Source organism: Schistocerca cancellata, chromosome 2 (assembly GCF_023864275.1).
Source record: "Schistocerca cancellata isolate TAMUIC-IGC-003103 chromosome 2, iqSchCanc2.1, whole genome shotgun sequence".
NCBI lineage: Eukaryota > Metazoa > Arthropoda > Insecta > Orthoptera > Acrididae > Schistocerca > Schistocerca cancellata.
The window spans coordinates 388,943,740-388,965,906 of record NC_064627.1 but is presented as its reverse complement, the minus strand read 5'-3'; the positions used below and the strand labels follow the sequence as shown (position 1 = coordinate 388,965,906).

Sequence of the window (22,167 nt, the reverse complement as noted above, 5' to 3'; positions counted from 1 at the left end):
ATGAAGGAGGGAGGGCATAAAATGCAAACCTTCAGGAGCAAGAAAAATATTTTCTGAACAAGAGTACTTTGTTAACATTTAACGTATGTTTAAGCGTTATGAAATGTAGTCCATAAAAAATTCAGACAAGAGGAGATTTTAAGCTTTAGAAATGTGGTGTTATTGGAATGAAGGATTGAATAGCTAATGAAGATGTATTTAAATGGGGAAGAAAAGAAATTTATGGCACAATCTGACAGATTGGTTGATAAGACATCTCAGTATTGTCAGTTTGATAACAAAGGAAAGTGTGAATGGTAAAAATTCTAGGAGACAAATGCTTCACCATAGTAATCAGGTTCAAGTGGAGGTAGGTTACAAGGATTTATACTGAGATGATGGGGACTTGTAAAGGATCAACTAGTATTGAGACTGTATGAAACTACACTAATTATGGCATGACAGTAATTTTTACAAAATATTAATTTTCTGTCATGCTTCTGAACTTTCTATTAAATTCAACATGAGCTGTGATTTCCATATAGGTGAATGTCTCCAATGCCAGCAACCTTAGACTTACACAGCATGAATAATTCATAATCAAGACAACCATTGTATTCACAGACAGGAAAGGAACACTCAGGAATTAGCACCATAAATCAGAACAATTTGTACTTAAATGTACAAAATGTTTATTATTGTTACAATCTTATTTCAATAAAATAAATACTGGAGATAACAGAATTTCACAGTGGCTGTGAAAATGTATTTACATAATTTCCAGTCAAATCAGGTCAAACTTTATTATTTTAACAGATAAATAATGAACATGACTGCATTAACTACTTGTACAAATCCTTAAATACATATACACAATATATTACAAATAAAAATAATTCTGGTCAACATGAGGGAACTGACAAAAGCAACTGTATCATAAATATATCAAAGAAATAAACATAATGTACAAAAATAAAGTCACACACACTGCAATATTAATACTTCGTTATTTCCATACACATTACTCCATCCTGGTTACAACATCCCAGCACACTTCTAGTATAAAAATCTAACTTTTTTTATAAAAATGGTGAATTACAATGAGATGAGTGAACATTATAAATTACATACCATTTGAAACTGTCTATAGTAACACGAAATGAAGTAGCAATACCATTTACAAACACTTTTATAAAAAAATCACATTTACGAAGAGAGACTGATGCAAAAATAACTGAAGTTCTCCCATTCTATAAAATACTTCCAGCTTTCACTGTCTCAAATATTGGTCAGATGACAGTTTCTTTGGTTTACTGAGAGAAATTTCAGTTGGAACCATTCAAGATATGGAAAGCACATAATACATAGACATATATCACACTTTCATGCAGCACAGGACAAAATACAAACTTATTTGAGTATGTCGAATGCACGAGTCTTCCTTCTGCTGAGATTCTTAGCACCAGCCACTTTGACCATTAGTACTTCCAGTGCCATAAAATGTTTTTTTAATATTGTCCAGCATTTCAGAGCTCTCAAATCATAACAAATTTTCAAATATTACAAACAATGACTGGTATAGCACATTCACTGCATTGTTTATTTCTCTCACCCTTACAGTTTTCTATCTTAAGCTGCTGCAATGTTTGAACAGTTGAAGCTTTAACAACTATATAAAAAATACAATTTATCATTCAGTCATGCTATGACCATTTTTTTGGGAAAACATTTAAACAGTACATTCAGTATTTAACATTACCACTCTTTTTGAACATTAGTTCAAGGCTGCCATTTCCTTGGGTGAAAATCCTAGATGGATTATTAAGGAGAGAAAAAGCAAAAGAAATTAGAATAGAGCTGCTCAGAAGATACAACAGTCAAGTGCACTTTAAATCACATTTCTTTGGTTGTATGCTATGTTTCAAACTGCACCTCCAGTACAAGCCCTATACATAATGTACAGCTTGCACCAGTATGGTGCAGTGCTGTAACACACTTGGAGCTGCGACAGCTCGAGAGTAATACCATAATATATGTTACACTATAAATGTCTTAGCTCTTCAAGTGGTGGTGAGCACTTGTCTTCTGCGCTTTCTTCTTGCGAGCTGCCAACATATCGTAGAACGGATTATGGCTGATGCTTTGCCTATAGCAGAAACAAACACTCGTGACTCACTGCTGGCCGCCACTTCATGTATTGTGGCTGATGCTTTTCCTATGTTGGGAATAAGGTTTTGCTTTATTTATTCAAATTTTTTTGTTTTATTTGTTTTTACAGATTTTGTGAATCAATCACAGATGTTTATTTTCAAGTGAGTTATTTTATTAAGACTGGTGGTGTGTCTTGCTGTTAAAATCATGTCCTCCAGAGGACTGAAGTATTTGCCTATCTAGAGAATATGATTTCATGCAGGGACCTACCACACAGTTTTAATATTAATAACATTACCTGAAAAGACATCTGTGATGCAGACATAATATGAACTTTCCGAAAATATTTACAGAGGCATGCATGTGCCTGGTAAGCATGCACCTTACAATCATCAAATTCAAATTCCCATTTATTATAGGAAAGTGAAATATACTTAAGAATGATCAAAACAAAAAAATTTAAATAAATAAGCATAACCATGAGGCCAACATGCGAACATGCATCTTCACACAATACTTTATACACTCAGGATAAAAAAGAATTAATAGAACTTTTAGGAGACTTCAAATGAAAAATACTGAAATCATTAACTACACAGAATTTAAATTTAGACTAAACAAATCTGAAAAATCTCTACAAACACTATAAAATGTTGCTATTTAGTTAACATTGCAGTTGAAAATGTGTTATATTTTACTGTGCTTGGTAAACTACATTATATTTTACATAATACTACTGTTCCCACTTAATTATACTACATTAGTAAAAGCCACTGCAGATGAAACATATGAATTGAATGAAATTATGCATTAAGCCTACAACAGTATTGATTTCATGAATAATCTCAAAAGACAGAACAGCAATAATATGTGCAGCCACCTTCAACGAGAACAACATACACCAGTCAACATGATGCCTAACAACAACCACCCCCCTCCCCATATCCCTTTCCTAAGAAGGAACCAAACAAAAGATTGTAAATAAACGAGAAAGTTATGTTTATTCAAAATATGCAAAGAGCAGATTTCAATGATACTGAAGACAACATACAACTCCTTGTTTTTCTAGTATTTCAGTCTCATCTATACAGTTCTGTTTATTATATTGGATACTTCTCATTTAGTATACCCACGTATTATTTCTTCCGTTTACCATTTTACAATGTTCTAGCAAATTGTGAGGTAAATCTGCCTCCTCCGTCCCAACATCTTTCCATACTTGTATTCTAAGAACAGAAACCTTTTTTTAGCCTATAATTTGGAGCAAACATACACAAAACATGTTTTAATCTTCTAGTTTCATGTTGTCTTCATTACATTAAATGATCATAATATGAATATTGCCAAGGCAAGTCCCTTTTGTAGTGTGGCTAATTTGCAATTAAAAATTTTCCTATCCATACCCAGCTGAATAACTGTGCTAATAATGAACTATGTCACATTCCAAAAAAATCCAAGTATTGTTTACAGAATTCTGATTTGATACTGCCAAAAACTAAACATTGCTTTTATGCTAATAAAAGGGTTTGTAGTATAGGAAATTTCAAGTTAATTAATACACTCTGGAAGAACAAAAAGTTAGTTACCTTCACTTTTTGAAACTTAATAACTTGAAAAAGGATACTCCATTCGTAAGTGTTGCACCTCACTAACAAAAATTTAAGTAACACACACTTTGGATATTTACTGGTAAGATCATTGAGTACTGAAAATTATGACTACTAAATCTTAAAGAAGTGGCTTTCATCCTTACAATGACAAACTAACATTTCTGCTAAACAAAAGTTGTTTAAATGTTCAGAAACTGGACAATACATTATTTTTAAGTATACAGGTCAGTAATGCTCTCTCTATGTGCACATAGCCTGTAACAAAGTAAATTCACTGGCTGCAGCTATTAGGTCTTGCTAAAGTAATCCTAACCCCTTACTCTCATATGTACAAACATCACCTGCCATTTCTTAAATGTGATTAATCTAACTGCATGGATATCCTCCCCACAAAAACGCTAAATTGAGCCTAAATAATTGGTAGTGCACTTTGAAGTACGCTCCACAACCATCTCCATTGTGCAATAATTCTCTCTCTATACTCCCAACATTGTGATAGTTTTAGAAACAAAAGTTTGCAGTAATGCTGAATGACTGCTTTACACAAGTAAACTGCACTAAACGCCTCACTAAAATTTTGGTTCTTGTATATCTGTGACAATGTCAGTGAGTAAAATACTAGCTCATGTACAACAAGTTACAAAGGAACATCACTGTGCAATGTTCGGGGGGGGGGGGGGGGGGGGGGGGGTTCTTGAGACTAATTTTATGCTCCTTCCGTAAGACTTCATTTCGTAATTACAAAAAGATTACATTAAGGGCACATGCTTTTCCAAATTAAGGACTTAATTAGCACAATACCCATGCTAAACATCAGAGCCACTAACTGTTTGCAAACCATCATGAACAGTAACGTTTCTACTGGACTTTGTATACCATAATAGACAAACACTATGGCATCTTTTTCTGGGTTAAAAAAATCTTACAGCCTAAATGCTAAAATGTCACCTTCATTCAAAAAAATAATGGCTCCAGCAACCACTAGGACAATTTAATCAAAATTAAACTTTGTGGAATGCCTAATAAAATTTATCCGTTACTTAAAATATAAAACAGTGATGAGAGAAACAGAGGGGGGGGGGGGGGCGGCTTGGGGGACTAATAAGGAGGAAAGTTCACACAATTTGTTGTATGTTCTGCTGAACATGCTATTGCCTGTGACAGCATGATAAATGCAGGTGACAGATTTTTTTTTATTATTCCAAAAACTAATCACCTACCCTTTACTCCATGGGAGGACAATTTCACTTTAGGAAGAAACAGACCCATAGACGAAAACCTTGAAGAAAATCCTCGTACATTAGGAATCTCCATTTGCAGTAGAATCACTCATAACTAACAACAATTGTATAAAATGTACAAGCTTTGTTCTCAGAGGAATACATTCCTATAGGGTCTGCTGCAACATTTCACTAATATTGGATCAAGTCTTCAGTGATCTCTATCTGTACAAACTCTGGGATGCACTTATATTCTGAATAGCACCACTTGCCTTTTGAGTGTAATATGATATTTATATCTGTATGTATGAGAGCACTTCCACCTGCAAATGTGTTAGAGAGAGAGAGAGAGAGAGAGAGAGAGAGTCCAAGCACAACTTTTCTACTGCTACCATAACCACTTATGTGGCAGCTATTACTATTAATGCAAACTAATAATTTACACATTAATATCTACAATGTCATGTGCAGCCTAATATGTACAAAGCAACAAATGTACAAAGAATTCACACACTCTGATGCAACTACAATTACATTAAACTGTGATAGTCAACATCCTCAACAAACAGAAAAAGCAACAGGCAATAACAAAAAGGAATGAAATAAGGAATTTGTCATATCTGAGCAGTATTATTGTTCTTTAATTACACAAATTCATCATTATCACAACAAAAACACACAAAACTTGGACAGCACAGGAGGAATTTCCAAATGAAACATGGTCTAAATGTTACAGCAAAACTGTAAGCAGTGTGCACTGTGACTATAGAGAGTGAGCTACTGTTAAAAGAACTCCAAGGGCACAGAACATTAAAACAAAAAAATTCACACTTGGATGATGTTACAGTTATGACTCCTATTTAAGCCTTGTGCAACATGTAACTAAATAGAATGGTCAAATACCTCATTTGAGAACTGCATATATTCAAGACCTCCATACAAATTTATAATTTCTCTCAACTAATCAGTGAAACAAACAATTACCACACAAATTCTTACACAAAAAACTAGTTGGCATTATGCTATACATGCCTCATTACAAAAAATGTGCACCCTTTGGGAAAATAATGCATTTTTATGTTAAAATATTAGTCTCCATAGTTAGGGTCTTTAAGTGGAATAGTGAAAAAATATTAATCATGTTGTGTGGCGACATCCTCAGTTTCAATGGTTCTACCCCACAGTAAAGACCCATGCCCAAGAACTATCATCCTACATCCTTTGATTTACATCACCCATAACAAACCAATTGATTTAGATCCCCACCCATAAGAAACTATTCTGTTTGCTACAATCTATCACAATTGTCCATACTATTAAATTACAAGCAGGATGTATCATTCATGTGTTGGAGAAAGGTGGTGATCAACTACATCCTCTAGACCCTTCATAATAAATACTGTCTGAAAATGTAAGAGCACTCTGTAGTGAGTATGATGATTTGGGCTGCCAATCAGTTCATGCAGTTACTAAAGAATATCAAACATTAAATGCACCTGTAGCACAAAGATAGGTACTGCAGAAGATGACCAAGAAGAGAAGCTGTTGATAAAACCATACCAGGAAGAGAAAGAGGTCACTGAGGTGTCTGCTAATGCATCTATAGAGAGTCAATTTTGCACTACAGGAAACTGCAAAGAATGGGATGGAGGAAAATAAAAAATAGCAACACTTCAGAAACACGACATAGTCGAGAGCCTCAGTAAGTACTGTGCAATTTTTCCTGCAAAAAGATATGCTGGTTTAGTCTGAAAGGAACAAAATATAGCTTTGTTTCCTGTGGAAATGTGTTTCAATCAAGCATTTTTATTTCATATTGTCTGGCTGACAAAAAGGCAGTACAAGGAGCATTATATTATTGTGATACATGCTGCCATTCCCTCCAGCTGTTATTGCCAGTAGATGAATCGTGGTTATGTCACTGCTGCTTTATTTGAGCAGATCCTCATTTGACCTCATGAGACAGTGGGCAGCATTTCAGACCTCCCTACCACAGAAAAAATCCAAAGAGGTACTGGGATTCAAAATGGAGCCCTTCTGCACCAAAGACAGCAATGTCAACCATTTGGTTATGGAGGTAGTTGCCTTACCAAGAGAAAACAATAGGTTTAGCCAGTATTATGCAATTAAATCCAGATATTATTTTGGGGCCGTACATATCCAAGAGTTATAGCCCTTGCAAGACTGAATACTGGAACCTATGGAAACATTTGGTGGGTACATATAATCTGTTTTCCTGGACATAAATAGTTCTCATATTTCTGGAAGCTAGAAGTTAGTTTCCTATTTATCACCTATTAATATGGTAATATCAATCATGTATGAACAAACAACTGAACAGTGATCCGTATTTAATTGCAATTTACTCAGCGTAACCTTCTTAACATCCATTTATTTTCTACAACTAACAAACTTATGTTTTTAAGTGCACTATTTTATACAATGCCTATGTTGCACTTAACTTCATTCACTACCAGGCTCACCAACAAACAAATTTTTAGAATCCCCATTATATTAGACAAACAACAGTAGCAGCCCAAGCACTGACCCAAGATATCACAAACTCATCCGTGCCCCAATCAGACACCACCTCATAGCCGCTCTCATTACTGTCTAGAGTGACTTTTTGCTGTCTGTTCTGAAAATATGACAGGAACAACTTGGGAGCTGCTATTCTTATTCCATAATGGTTCAATTTCTGCAGTAACATTTTGTGATAAACATTACCACATGAGTCAGTTAAATCAAAGAATACACCTAGTGTGCACAGCTTTCTCTTTGATCCATCCAATGCCTCATAGAGAAGAGAGAATATAGTGTTTTCAATTGTTAAACACTTGCTGAAACCAAACTTTACATTTGACAGAAAATTATGTAAATGAGAATAATCAATTACAATCAGTTATACATACAGCATCTCAATAGATTTTGTGAACACTTAAGGCATAAAAATTGGTCCAAAATGGTCTAAATTATCCCCTTCTCTTTTTTTATAAATCAATTTTACTAGTGGCTACTGCAATCATTCCAGAAACTGACCATTCCCAAAGTAAAAATTACAAATGTGGCTAAATACTGTGCTAACCTATGCAGCCAAGTGGCTTAGTATCCTGCTATATATGCCATCATCTTCATGGATGTTCTTAGTCTTCAGTGATTTTGCTGCCCAAAAAGGAAAACTCATTGCAACTTTTAGTGTCTCATTTCCCAATCTAAGAATGATTGATGGATATGTTGGTCTTGGCACATGACAGCAAATTCTTTAGCATCTGTGTTCGAGACGAGTGTCAGTAAAATACACTAAACAGGAGAATAAAACAGTATGGAAAATGAAGGTAGCAAAAGTTGGAAAACTGTGTGTGTACCCACACAGAAGCATGGAATTAAGTACTGCACCAATATTAAAACATTAGCTAAACAGGAAGAAAGTGATATGAGGAGTTAAAACAATACAGCAGATGGACATGGCAGGCTGATCGCAAGCATAGAAGAGGACGAGCCAGCCACTCTGCCTTCAGGATCACCACAAAGAAAATTTATACTCATTCTGAAGGCAAATCTTTGACACGGTCAGGGTACATGACAGCAGCCAAGAGAATTCCACTGTTTGGAGCCATTAGTGTACACTACTGTGAAACTGTGATGCCTATCTAAAGTAAGTCCGGGTCTCCGGAGGAGCCAAGGCAGAAATCTGCTCCAACTACGATGTAAAACATTAAGACCAGCCACAACCATCTCTAAAAGGAAATCCTGTGCACGAATGCCATAAGGCCTCATTGTCCATTGCTGGTTATGAGAAAGCATGGTGTGGACAGTGTTTTACATATGTGGTGCACCGTAAGTAGCCATCGCCTGATGTGACATGGTGGTTCACCAGCCTCTGCACAGAGGCTTGGTCTGAATGCCACAATGACCAACCGAATCCCTTCATGGTGCAACACATTCAACATCTTTTATCCGCAGACCCATACACCATGTGCCCATAATGTAGTTGAGATCAGACAAATGTTCTGTACAACCGGACCAAACAAGTCCGGTACAAGTACTGCAGCTAAGACATTTTAAAATACTTATAGCCTCGAAAGACTGTTTTTTACATGTCCTTCAGATGTGGCAACCATTTAAGTTTGCAGTCAAATATAAGGTCCAGGCCTCACTTACACACTAAAATTAAGAACATCCTCAACTCAAGAAAATTTAAAATGGGACGAGAACGGTTAAAAAGAACACACACAGACTTCTCGGTTGAAAACTTAAAACCACTCTTCTGCACCCATTCACTCAAATGTCTAAGAGTTAGATGTAACTGACGTGTTGTCACTGCAAGGCTTTAAGAAGAGCAAAACACAGAAGTCCTCCACAAAGAACATGGGCCAGGACTTTTCACTGCTGACTTTAATGCTATTAATAGCTATGGTACAGGCAGTCACTTAAAACACTACCATGAGGGACACTGTTCTCCTGCTCAAAGCGAACAGACAGGATGACACTGACTCAATATCAAAAATACAGTGGCGAGAGAAAGGACTGAATGAAAATGGGAAGACATCCACGAAATCCCCATTTGTGAATCTGCTGAAGGGTAAGATGCCTCCAAGTAGTATCATAGGCCTTCTCGATGTCAAAAACTGTACCTATAGGATGATGCCAGTGCAGGAAAATCTGTTGTATAGCCACTTTCTGGAGGGCCAGGTTATCAAAGGTGGATTGGTACCTCCTGAAACTACACTGAAGTGACTAAGGAGTTGCCTGGATTCTACAATCCAGACAAGGTGGCACAAATCCAAGATCTTTCCCACGCAGCTAGTGACGGCAACACTAAGGTAACTTCTGGTGAATGTACAGTGTTTCTCAGTTTTTACAAGAGGAATTAAAACTACTACACAGCACGAGTCGGAAAATAACATGGCACCAAAATGGCATTAAAAAGTGTGAGCAAGATATCTGTTTTTGCCTTGTGAGGTGCCACAGCATATTTTAATGGATTCTGTCTTGACCAGGGAATGTGTGTCAAGTCGCAGACAATGCACAATCCAGCACCCACACGGAAAATAGGCAGTTGTAATCTTCATCAGTGGTGGACCAGAAATCCAAACTTCTCTCAGCAACCACTATGTCACTGGAAACCTGGATCTTGACTGGTGGTTGCTGTAATTGTGGCAAATTAGGCCACCATAATCTGGGCAATGTCTTGCAGATTGGTTTGTAGAGTGCCATTCCCCATTAAAGCGACCATCGCCACCTGAAAGGCTGCAAGATTCTCTGCAATTGGCTGGCACTCGAACCTACGCAGAGCTGCAAGCCTAGTCCTGATTGCAGAGTGGCATTCATAACGCCACGAAAGAACAGGCTGCTCTTCAGTTGTGTGGACTGTGGATGATACTTCAGCGGCAGGGTGAATCTTTCTGCTAATATGATCCATTCCTCAACATTGACATGATGTTCAAACTGGGTTTCACAGTGTCCAGTCTGCTCTACTGAGCACCCATCTCGGCAGTTTCCTTTTGGGTTCCACTCCATCTGGGAGGTGAAATCATATTGTGAAGCGATCACTTCCGTATAAGTCATCAATCGTTTCTCATTGAGCAATGTGAGCAAGGGCTGGATAGCAAAGAGAGAGGGCGATGGCAGAGAACAACCCAGTTGCAGTGCAGAAGTGCTTCTCTGTCCCGTATTTAACAAATGTGCACATGATATGAGAAGCCTCTCAATTGCTCTGCCCCTGGAGCAGGTAGTTGCAGAGGTCCAAAGCACACTGTGTGCTTTAAAATCACCACAGAGGATAAAGGGGTGGGGGGAGCTGTGTAAGGAGGTCATTTAGAACCTCTTCGTCAAGCGCATCATGTGGCAGCAAGTAAAGGGAACGTACTGTCAATGGATTATGCATGTGCACTGATATTGCAACTGCTTGTAAATTCATTGTAAGTGAGAGGCATGGAGTGGTAGTTGGTACTGACAAAAATACCTACTACTCCTCTAGCTCTCTCTCCACTCAGGTCACCATTTTTGTGGAGTGCATGGCCTTTTAACTCAGAGGTGTACAATTGATTGAAATTAATCTCCTGGTCTACCCTGAGATAGTAGATGAAGTTGTTCTACATTCATCCTGAATCCCTGCAGGTTCCATTGAAGTATGGGAGCCACTGATCACAGGGGCATCACCTTCATCCCATCTCTCCACCAAGATACATTCCTCTAGAAAGATTCTGCAGTCCCTACTCTAAACAGGATGGTTTCCTGAGCAGTTCATACATTTGGCAGGAGACTAGAACCAACTCCTTCATGAGAAGCCTTGCTGCAGCTGCCACATGTTGCGTCTCCCCTACACCCTAGTGTTTTATGCTCGAAACACACTTTTGAAACAGTGCATTGAGTCTGGGTTGTATGGATGTAAGTTTAGGCAATGAAAACCTGCCTTGACTACTCTGGGAATTTTGGAGAAAACCTTTTGGTCCCATGAGCAGCTTTGGAAATAAGGGCCACTCAGAGCCCTACATGCCTGAGTAAGCCTTATTGCTAATGTAATTCTTCAGCATCACCCAAATTAATTTGACTATATTCCATTATCCAATTTTTGCTTTTGTTGATGTTCATCTTATATCCTCCTTTCAAGACACAGCACATTCCATTCCAATGCTTTCACAAGTCTTTTGCTGTTCTGACAATTACAATGTCATAGTCAAACCTCAGTTTTTATTTCTCCTCCCTGGACTAAATCATATGTCAATATTTTTTTTTGTTTTTTTTTTGTTTCCTTTACTGCTTGCTCAATGTCCAGACTGAATAATATCTGAAACAGACTAAAAGCCTGTCTCAATTTCTTCTCAACCACTGCTTCCTTTGTGTCCCTCGAGTCATAGCTACCATCTCATTTCTTTACTAGTTGTAAATAGAATTTTGCTCCCTATATTGTAACTTTGCTATCTTCAGAATATAAGATTATTCCTGTGAACACTACCAAAAGCTCTCTCTAGTATTAGCATGTTCACACAGACAATAATTTTACTGTTATGTAATTAGTATAGATGATAGCCTTATCCCATTAATCAGTCTGTTAGTGACAGCACTTTAATTATTACAATGAAGAGTGACTTTCAAAGAGCATGGGGAGTGTGTTGAGGAAAGCTTCATATTTATTGTCTATGTTATCTGTACAATGAACTTCCTGCTACACTTTTCCTTCAACAAGATTTTAAGAAGTTTTTTGCCATTGGATTAAAACTTCTAATTAGTCTTTAGATGTTACCATTCCTTTGTGAGACACTGTATGAGAGGGTGTTGGCTCCAAACACACTCCTCTTAGTCACATGATAGCATTGTCAATGTGTGATTAAACTATGTATGATATTTTTTCCAGTACATACTGTGGCTATCTGCTCTCCTCTTGAAGAGGGGAGGGGAAGTCCACATCCCCTTCAACTGCCATAGTGAAGAAGATACTTGGTATATTGAAAAGCAATGTGCAAGGAACAAGTCTAGATTTTATATGACTTGGGTCACATAATGAACATGCCACTGCAGCAAAATAAATATCTTCAGCTCTTAAGAGCTTGATTCCATGGATTTATGTACACATTGGCTACAGGTAGTGAGAGTGTGCTACATATGGCAGCTTCACTCGTCTGGCAACAACAACTGTGTATATTGTTTAAAGTAAGTCTGTCATGGCAAAACAAGAGATTTCTGGCAAAGCATTTTAGCACTATCAATTTCCAATTAAATTTTACAGTAAGGAAATAGAAAAATGAATTCTATCTTGATGCACAAGTTGTTAAACCATTTCAACCAATCTCAACGTAACTACACATGTTTGCTATTCACCTATCTAGTTTTTGATTCACTAAAGATAAATTCTCCAAAATCACTGTCAGTCTTTAGAAATTTCACACACTGGCAAAACACATTGGCAAATACATGGTGGGGGTCATTATTGCATATAGCAGTGACCTGACAAATTATACAAATTTCCATCATGGCTCAATAGATGGCTCCTTACATTAACAATACATTCAGCTCTTGCATAGGGAAGCAACTCCAATGTATTCTAAGACGATTTGACTGCATTGAAGAGAGCATATACTGCTGAAGTATGTATGTCCAACAACTGTTCAGGCATTTTACTACTTTATCGATACAAATGTATCGAATGTTAAAGGCACTGCAATACTAATGGGAGAAACAGGCCACAAGATTCTTTATTGTCTTTGAGATTCAAACTTTAGTGGAAAAATGTCTAGAGCATAATGTGTTCTGGCTACGTGCCTAATATCCAGTTATTACAATCCTGACAATGCAACACCAAACAAAAGCTACAGACTTATATTGAATGGCTTTGGGAACAATGGCTCTAGCAATGTGACAACAGAAAGAAAACTAGCCAACAGTGATACTTCTAACTTTTGTATGTTTTAGTCTGTTCACATTAAACAATATATTTGTTTGACTGCTTTACGACATAGCATTTTCCAATTTTAGATATTGTATCCGGTTGTCTGGACACGGGAAGTACATAGTGCACAGAAGTCACTTTCCTTACAGAAAGAACTTTTGAGTTGTCTCCGATTTAATTATTTAAAAGCCTTCATAATCTGACATTGTAAGACAACTAAAGGATCAGAGAAACCATATGCATTCAGAACTTTAAACAACAATCCCCCACCCCACCTCCCCTCGACACACACACACACACACACACACACACACACACACACACACACAGAAACACCACAGCATAATTACAAAACAGTTTCTCACAATTTAAAAGTTGTACCAGAACAAGATAAGGACAACACATGAAGCAAGCATGTCCATCGTAATATATTTACTGACTTCATGGCCTTCCATTGGTGCTTGATAAGCTTTGCGGCCGTAACACGAGGTTCCAATGACAGCTCTTGGTGTGGCTGAGACAGCTGCTTCTCCCAAGGATGAAAAGTCAGTGTGGCTCTCCTATGAGCGGCAATCACCACAGAGTTTTTGATTGGAATTAAATTTCATTATAAATATTGAAAATAAGTCACCAACTGTGAGTTCAATGACAGTGACAGTTATAGTTACAGTTTTAACAGAATACAGGTTAGTTGATAGTTTCAGTGCACATCAGTACCATATAATCACTGCATGTGAGAATGTTTGTTCCTGAAAATTTTGCCTGTGCTGTCCAAACTACACCAGTATCTCTTAGTATGTATGTATGTATGTACACACAGTCATGACTTACCTTACACATTTGATCCACTCGTCCTTCTCCTCAGGTGTGGCAGCTGACATTCTATATACAGTGTGTTTGCCTGTAATAAAAATTAATGGTTATTTGCAACCTTTTTGTTTAAGTAGATTGCATAAGAGGAGAACTGGGAAGAAGATATACTTCGGCATAAAAGATATAAATAAACTATTCTCCAGAGTGGAATTCTTAATATATCTGCTTTTACGAGAAGGCCAACAACAGTTTCCAAAATAAAAATTACAAACAGCACTGTCATTATTAAAGAGCATCAGCATTTCACCCACTGGTTGTAATTGAACAAAAAATAGAATACACACACTGAAGTATCATGTGGTTGGTCTTTGCGTGACGTGATTGTGCATAATGTTTGCAAACATCGTGATCACACCATGTACACATTTTTACTATCAATCTTATCATCTTAAAGACGTCAAAGTGACTACAGCACTCTTAATGTTGCGCACAGTGACAAAACTCAAACAAAATGCTTGCAAACCATTTGAAATCTTGTAATAAGAGCAGATAAGAAATAAGGTGGTTTAACTGAAGGATTAGTCTGGAAAGAGTTTTATGCCTTTCAACACTTAATTTTTCTTACACATGCCACATTACACTAGGTATCCACCTTGAATTTTGAAATATTAGTTTTCTGTACAGGAAAGAAAATGTTGACTATAGACATATATTACTGTATTTGAAATAATGATTTTTATCTCTTGACAAAAAAGCACTCTGAAAATACATCTTAACTTCCAACATATTTTGTGAAGTTGGCAGCTAATACCATCCCCTCATTTCACATTTATGAAATATTTAAGGACTGCTCAGTCTTTGTATAAAAATATCTGAAGGGAATATAGGCTCATTCTCAAAAGTTCCTTTCAGGCGAAAACTGTGTGAAAAGTATGAAACATACAGAAGTGATATCACACCTGCCGACAGGCAACCCACTTACCCTATTTCCAAAGCGAACTGCTATCATGCCTCCTGGGCATACTTAATTTCGCCTCATCATGACTGGCACTCTTACTAAGTAACTGTAATGTGGACTCTAAACTTTGAGAGCTGCTCTATCCACCAATATGCTTATACTTTCTGTGTATTGTATAGCTTTTGTGCAGTTGTACTTGTAAATAACACTGTAGTTTCTCCATATTATTATTATTATTTTTTTTTTCTCAGCCGTTATGTCTGGTCACAAATGGACAGTGACGCGGACCTTGATCAAGCGTGACTTCCTTTTAACTGTACGGTATATGTTATATTGCATTTAGGAACTTTCGGGTCATTGAACATGTATCAATAATTACAGATTTTTGTAGTTGTATATATATGTTTGGATGTAACTGTATTGCATTGATGTACTGGTGGATATTGTGAGGTATGACTCCTGTAGTTGATAGTATAATTGGTATAATGTCGACTTTATCCTGATGCCACATGTCCTTGACTTCCTCAGCCAGTTTGATGCATTTTTCAATTTTTTCTCCTGTTTTCTTCTGTATATTTGTTGTGTTGGGTATGGATATTTCAATTAGTTGTGTTAATTTCTTCTTTCTATTGGTGAGTATGATGTCAGGTTTGTTATGTGTTGTTGTTTTATCTGTTATAACGTTCTGTTCCAGTACAATTTGTATCCATCATTCTCCAGTACATTTTGTGGTGTGTACTTGTATGTGGGAACGTGTTGTTTTATTATTTTATGTTATATGGCAAGCTGTTGATGTATTATTTTTGCTACATTGTCATGTCTTCTGGGGTATTCTGTATTTGCTAGTATTGTACATCCGCTTGTGATGTGATCTACTGTTTCTATTTGTTGTTTGCAAAGTCTGCATTTATCTGTTGTGGCATTGGGATCTTTAATAATATGCTTGCTGTAATATCTGGTGTTTATTGTTTGATTCTGTATTGCAATCATGAATCCTTCCGTCTCACTGTATATATTGCCTTTTCTTAGCCATGTGTTGGATGCGTCTTGATCTATGTGTGGCTGTGTTAGATGATACAGGTGCTTGCCATGTAGTGTTTTCTTTTTCCAATTTACTTTCTTTGTATCTGTTGATGTTATGTGATCTAAAGGGTTGTAGAAGCGGTTATGAAATTGCAATGGTGTAGCTGATGTATTTATATGAGTGATTGCTTTGTGTATTTTGCTAGTTTCTGCTCGTTCTAGAAAGAATTTTCTTAAATTGTCTACCTGTCCATAATGTAGGTTTTTTATATCTATAAATCGCCTTCCACCTTCCTTTCTGCTTAATGTGAATCTTTCTGTTGCTGAATGTATGTGATGTATTCTATATTTGTGGCATTGTGATCGTGTAAGTGTATTGAGTGCTTCTAGGTCTGTGTCACTCCATTTCACTACTCCAAATGAGTAGGTCAATACTGGTATAGCATAAGTATTTATAGCTTTTGTCTTGTTTCTTGCTGTCAATTCTGTTTTCAGTATATTATTATTATTATTATTATTATTATTATTATTATTATTATTATTATTATTGTTGTTGTTGTTGTTGTACAAAGAGTCACTCTGCACATAATGTCCCTTCCCAACAGGAACAAGTCTGGTACATTATCTCTCTCCCACAGACATTGTTGGCTTCCTTATTATCAATAATGTAGCAACATTACAACAACTAAGAGACAGTAGCATATAGAATACATGTTCCTATGCATTTCTATCAAAAGTGGTGGAAATTATTTCAGATTATCTCATCTTACCTTCAACAACTTTTCCTTCACTGTCTGTCTTACATGCCTTGATGAAATCAGAACCACTAGCATACAGTTCAAAACAATGATGCTTATGGCGATCTGTCACTTCACGAACTTGAATATTTTCAAGAGGAATAATACCACGAGGTTCTTTGTCAGTTGTGTACTCAAAATAGTACAGACAGTTGTCATTTAGTATGAACCAACGTCGCTTCCAGCTTTTGTATCGGCCACCTGCAAATTAAAATTTAGCAGAAAATTTTAAAAATTAGCTGAATGGGGCTGTGTTGCATACATACCCTACAATTAAAATGTGTTTGAATGAAGCATACAGGTGTTTTGTGAATAGTGTAAAAAAATCACACTCTTTAGAGTTTACATCACACTCTTTCAGAATTGTTCTTAATAAATTAACACCCAGCATTAACAAATATACAGCATAAGATATTTGTCAGTGTTAATTCTGAGTGTCTCTAGGGGCATGACAAATATTCATACTACTGGTGGTGGTGGTGGTGGTGGTGGTAGTGGTTGTTGTTATTATTAGTAAGTTATTCACACATGGTTTATCTTAGCTTCAGTTTTCATATTCAGTCAACATTTTACGATGAACGCTTAAAAAGCTATTACCTATCGTTTCACTTCACATAATGCTAATACATTGCTGAACGCTGTGCCCTGCCATTTTAGTCTTTTTACAGAGGTGACTATAGCACTACTCTTGAAACTTTGTTCACAGAGGAGACTGGTTGTTGTATATTGTGATCAAAAATCTGAAATGACTAGTGCTTAACCACAAATTACTGGTGTAAAATATTACTGTAATAATACCTTGGTCCTTTACCTCATCATATTCTAAAGTAGCTGCAGTGCCCAGCATATTTATTTATGTGAAACAAAGTGATTGGCCCTGTGCCTTTTTGAGACCCATAGCAAATACAAGCCAGATGGGAAACTGCAATCGCTTTAAACTGAAGGGCATATTTAAATTACTAGCTATCAACGGAATTAAAAGAATGAATATATCTTCACCTGCAGTATATTCCTTGATGGTGGCCACTATTACGTTTGGTGAAAGGTTCTCCACAGCCAGCCTTGATCCATTGCAAATGCAACAATGGCAACTAATCGAGAAATAAGAGTTTTCAATCATGTTTGTCAAATTCTTGAGCTTTTGCTCGTCCTATGATCTAGTGGTATCTGACAGTACTACCTGCTGTGATTTATTCTCGTTATTGGAATCACAGTCAGTTAACCACAATATATTTTGTTTGTTAGGCATTTAATTTGTCCATGAATTCTTTTCATTGTTTCATCTGAATATTATGTAGACAGTGATCTTTCCCTTGAAGGTCGTGTGACCTACACACACACACACACACACACACACACACACACACACACACACACACACACACACACACACACACAAGATTCAAACATATCTAAATCAAAGGTCTATAAAAATTAGTGAAATGTACAAGTATTTGCTTTTCTTACCTTGCTTCCACAGCCAACCTTCTTTATCTGGATTGAAAAAGGTGTGCATCAAGTCATTCCCATCATCCTCTGGGATTTTGAATGGTTCAGTCTTTATACTCTCATAAAGGCTCTGCAAAAAGCATGTGAAGATTCTAAGCTTAGGATTCTTTCCAGACTAATTCATTTAATTAAGCTGTATGTGGACTACTTAGTTGCTAGTAAACTAAATTTGTAAAATTTTGAAAACAGTACCATGAGCAATTCCTGAGGCAGATCACCACCATTGTTTATGCCTCTATTCATGGAAATGAACTGTTCAACTGTAGGTTTTTCCTTCACACTTGGATTATGTAAACTAGTATTGAGCATAATAATGGCAAATGACAATACATAGCACGTATCTGAAAAATAAGAAATTAACAACTTTTTATTCAAGTATTTTGCACTGGAGACCCAAATCCAAACATTACTAGATACTGTACAACTGGTCTGTTAGATCCACACATGCTCTATAATTTAAAGTAAATCATAAGAATCAAACTGAGAAACACATGAGTGACAAATGGCAACAAATTTAAATACTTTCAATTTGAAGGAATTTTACAACTAAACAAATTTGTCATAACCTCTTGTAAATGATTCTCAATTCAAAATTATGTATGGGAATTCTTATTCCTCAGTTTTCCATGTAAATTAAGTCTAAGTAGTCACGATACTAAATCATGTCTCCTTAATGCAATACTTTGCAACTGCTAAATTTGTATGGGAGTTGGATATATGTTCTAATGTGGCGTATCCCTGGGAATTATGTCACGATACAATTTTTGGCTTCTCACTGCAGTTTCACTCACTTTAAAAGAAAATAACTCTAAATTATAATAAACCACAGAACATTAGCAGAAAAGAATATTTTGTTTTTATTGGTTGTAAGTTATTTCTTTAATTTGTACACAACACAATTACGGAACTTCAAAACAAATCATTTTTCAATAATGTGTTGTACGAGAACTGGTTTTCTGAACTACCAAATTGTTAAAGGGCAACATATAACTACTCATGCAAAAAACATTGATGGATTCTAACATATTTTAATGTATGACCTTAAGTTCAGTTTATTGTTGATGTGAACATATAGAATTGTGTCAGATAAAAGGACTGGCAGAGTTTTTATTTTAATCACATGGGAAAACAATTTGTTGAATAGTTATAACTAAAGCCAACTGCGAGGAAGAAAACTGAGCTCCACATTTCCACAGCACATCTACACCGTTTTACATATACAGTGAAACCCCTTTTTATGTTTTTCTGCTGTCAAGATTTAAATAATGCAAAATTGAGGAAAATTTTAAAACCCCCAAAATATGAGCAAAAACACCTTTAAATGGTACATATGATTACAAATCTCAATTCTCTACAATACTTTGTATAAACTCTGTCCAAGTGGAGGAAATTAAATGAACAATACAATGCATATACAATAATTTGTGGTAATGAATTTCATCAGGTCTTAAAAAATCACATATGTAGCAGCAAGCAAAAAATCATCAAAAATTGAAATTGGTATGTGGGTACAAGGTAATTGAGCTGTTTTCCGACATGCTACGACTACAAATTATACGTTCAAAATCACTCATTTTTGAGAGATTATCCTTTGTGCTCACCCAGAGAAAAAGCAAAAATTGATGAACATGTTGAATTAAACCAAAATCATCACAGCAGCTAACTGGTTAAACAAAATGCATAAATGCAGACATCTGCTTAATGACATACTTTTTCACCACTGCTGTTATTGTTTAATGCTTTTCTTATGAGCAGCACTTCATATGCTAACCACTGTTAAAGTGTTATTTTAGTACTGATGAGAGAAATAGATGTGGAAAAATGATTTTACTTCCCCAACAGACATTACAAGATCAATACAAGCCGTGTCAGTGAATTTCTGTACACTGTAAAATGTATTCAATTCAATTCAAATTTGAAAGAAAGCGTAGGTGCTACAGTTTCGCTTCAAGCCCTCTACCACTGCTACCAATCTTTATGATCTTTATGGATGTGCGGTGTGTGAGGTCCAAAGTATATACATTAGTAGTGTGTGTGCAGTTGTTGGAACTGCATCGTGACAGATTTGAACACTAAAGCCTTTAAAATGTGCTAGCACAAAACCCTTGTTCTATTTCTGTGCGACACCTCTGTCGTAGCTCATCATCTGCACTAAAAGTATATTTTGAACACTTCATAAAGTGCTTTCATCCTACCTGCACTCCTGTCACTGAAGGGCCACTTCCCCTCACCACACATCCAGGTGAGCTCTTTTACATGTGTTATTGTGGTGTGGTGGCTGTGCTGGTTATCTGGTGACTTACCAAGTTGCCAGCCAACATGAGCTCACTAGCTGGAAATGGGCGACATTTCCTCGATTATGACCAAGCATATTCTTCAAGATTCAGTGTTTGAATTTAAAAGGTTGACAATTGATACTGTTCCTGAATACAGTACATCAGAAATACACGCAAAAAGATGAGACTGAGTTACAAGTGGTACAAGAAAAGGTGGGGGCTGGGGCCCTTTGTCACATATTGGCTCGGTCCGGAACCCTTTGTGTTGACTTTCTTGTTTCTCCGTTACTGCAGCAACCTAGCAGTAGTTTTATCACAACTGTGTGGTGAAGCTAAATGTTGCAGGTTGTGTTGCCAACACCAATCCTGGATTACGTCATCATTTCCTCTCTCCCATCTCCCCACTCCATAATGGCCTAAAATATTCCCTTCATGCCACCACCACCACCACCACCACCACCACCGGTGTGAACCATATGTCTTTTGAACCACTGAACATATTCAGCCACATACACGAACTAAACAGGACGAAGTGAGACACGAGTACTTGGAATTGAGGCAAACCTTACTATGAAGAAATGTAAAATCGGGGAATTTTTAGCATTGATCTTATTGGTTTTTCACTGGGTCTATGAATTTATGGTGTAGAATTGTGGAAATGTAAAATCAGAGAATGTAAAATCGAGGTTCCACAGTATTACTGTGTATACAATTGTTTAAAAAGATATAGCCTATGCCTTAATAGAAGAGATTATAGTTTTAAATTTGCGGGCTATTGACTAGTAAGAAGTAGCAAAACAACACACACAGCTGATCTTGCAAAGAAGCACTGATCATAAATCAATTTTGACGTATTTGAGACTTCTTTATTGTTACTGCACATGAAACCTGATTCGCTTAAACTGAATAGGTAAATCAGATGGGATACTGATACACAGGGTGAGAGAGACCTGTCCAGCTGCTGGATCTGCGAGGATAATAACTGTAATTACATTATTTCACAGAGTTTAAATCTGTGAACAGGCAGTAAACAGTTTCAGATGATTCAGAGTGCTTATTAGTTTTCTAATCTTAAGTCTTAAACAATAATTTTCTTAATATGTAGGTTTTCCTGAAATACCAACTGCAAGGAAGAAAAAACTGTACATTCCCGCAACACAGCAGTTTTCCCTCACAGTCAACTTTCATGGAAAACCTGTATACTGTTTACAAAAATATATACCCTATGGCCATTTAAATGTTTACTGGATTATTGGGCAAAAATTTGAAGTAACTCAGTCAAGAACACTAATTTTTATAATAAATTTTGATGAAAAATATGACCTCCTTCAAAACATATTAAAGGTCAGTAATATATTTAGTACTATGTCAAATCCAATAAACTATTTGATCTCTGTAACATATTAAGACCTTCCACATCATTCAAATAAACCTTGCATGCC

General features: G+C 36.4%; 1 protein-coding gene across 3 annotated transcripts in view; it reads right to left on the bottom strand.

Annotated features, from left to right (window-relative positions):
- Positions 1–692: 692 nt before the first annotated feature.
- Positions 693–22,167, bottom strand: part of LOC126161802 (cytohesin-1) — a 214,592-nt gene continuing 193,117 nt past the window's right edge. The window contains exons 5-9 of one of the 3 annotated variants that reach the window (XM_049917891.1): positions 18,642–18,790; positions 18,408–18,519; positions 16,914–17,141; positions 14,181–14,250; positions 693–2,125 (exon numbers count right to left, since the gene is read on the bottom strand). In XM_049917891.1, the coding sequence (XP_049773848.1) occupies positions 2,032–2,125; positions 14,181–14,250; positions 16,914–17,141; positions 18,408–18,519; positions 18,642–18,790 (653 nt within the window). In that variant the 3' untranslated portion in view covers positions 693–2,031. Of the gene's footprint in view, positions 2,195–14,180; positions 14,251–16,913; positions 17,142–18,407; positions 18,520–18,641; positions 18,791–22,167 lie in introns of all 3 variants that reach the window. The other 2 variants (XM_049917892.1, XM_049917893.1) reach the window with 2 other exon arrangements.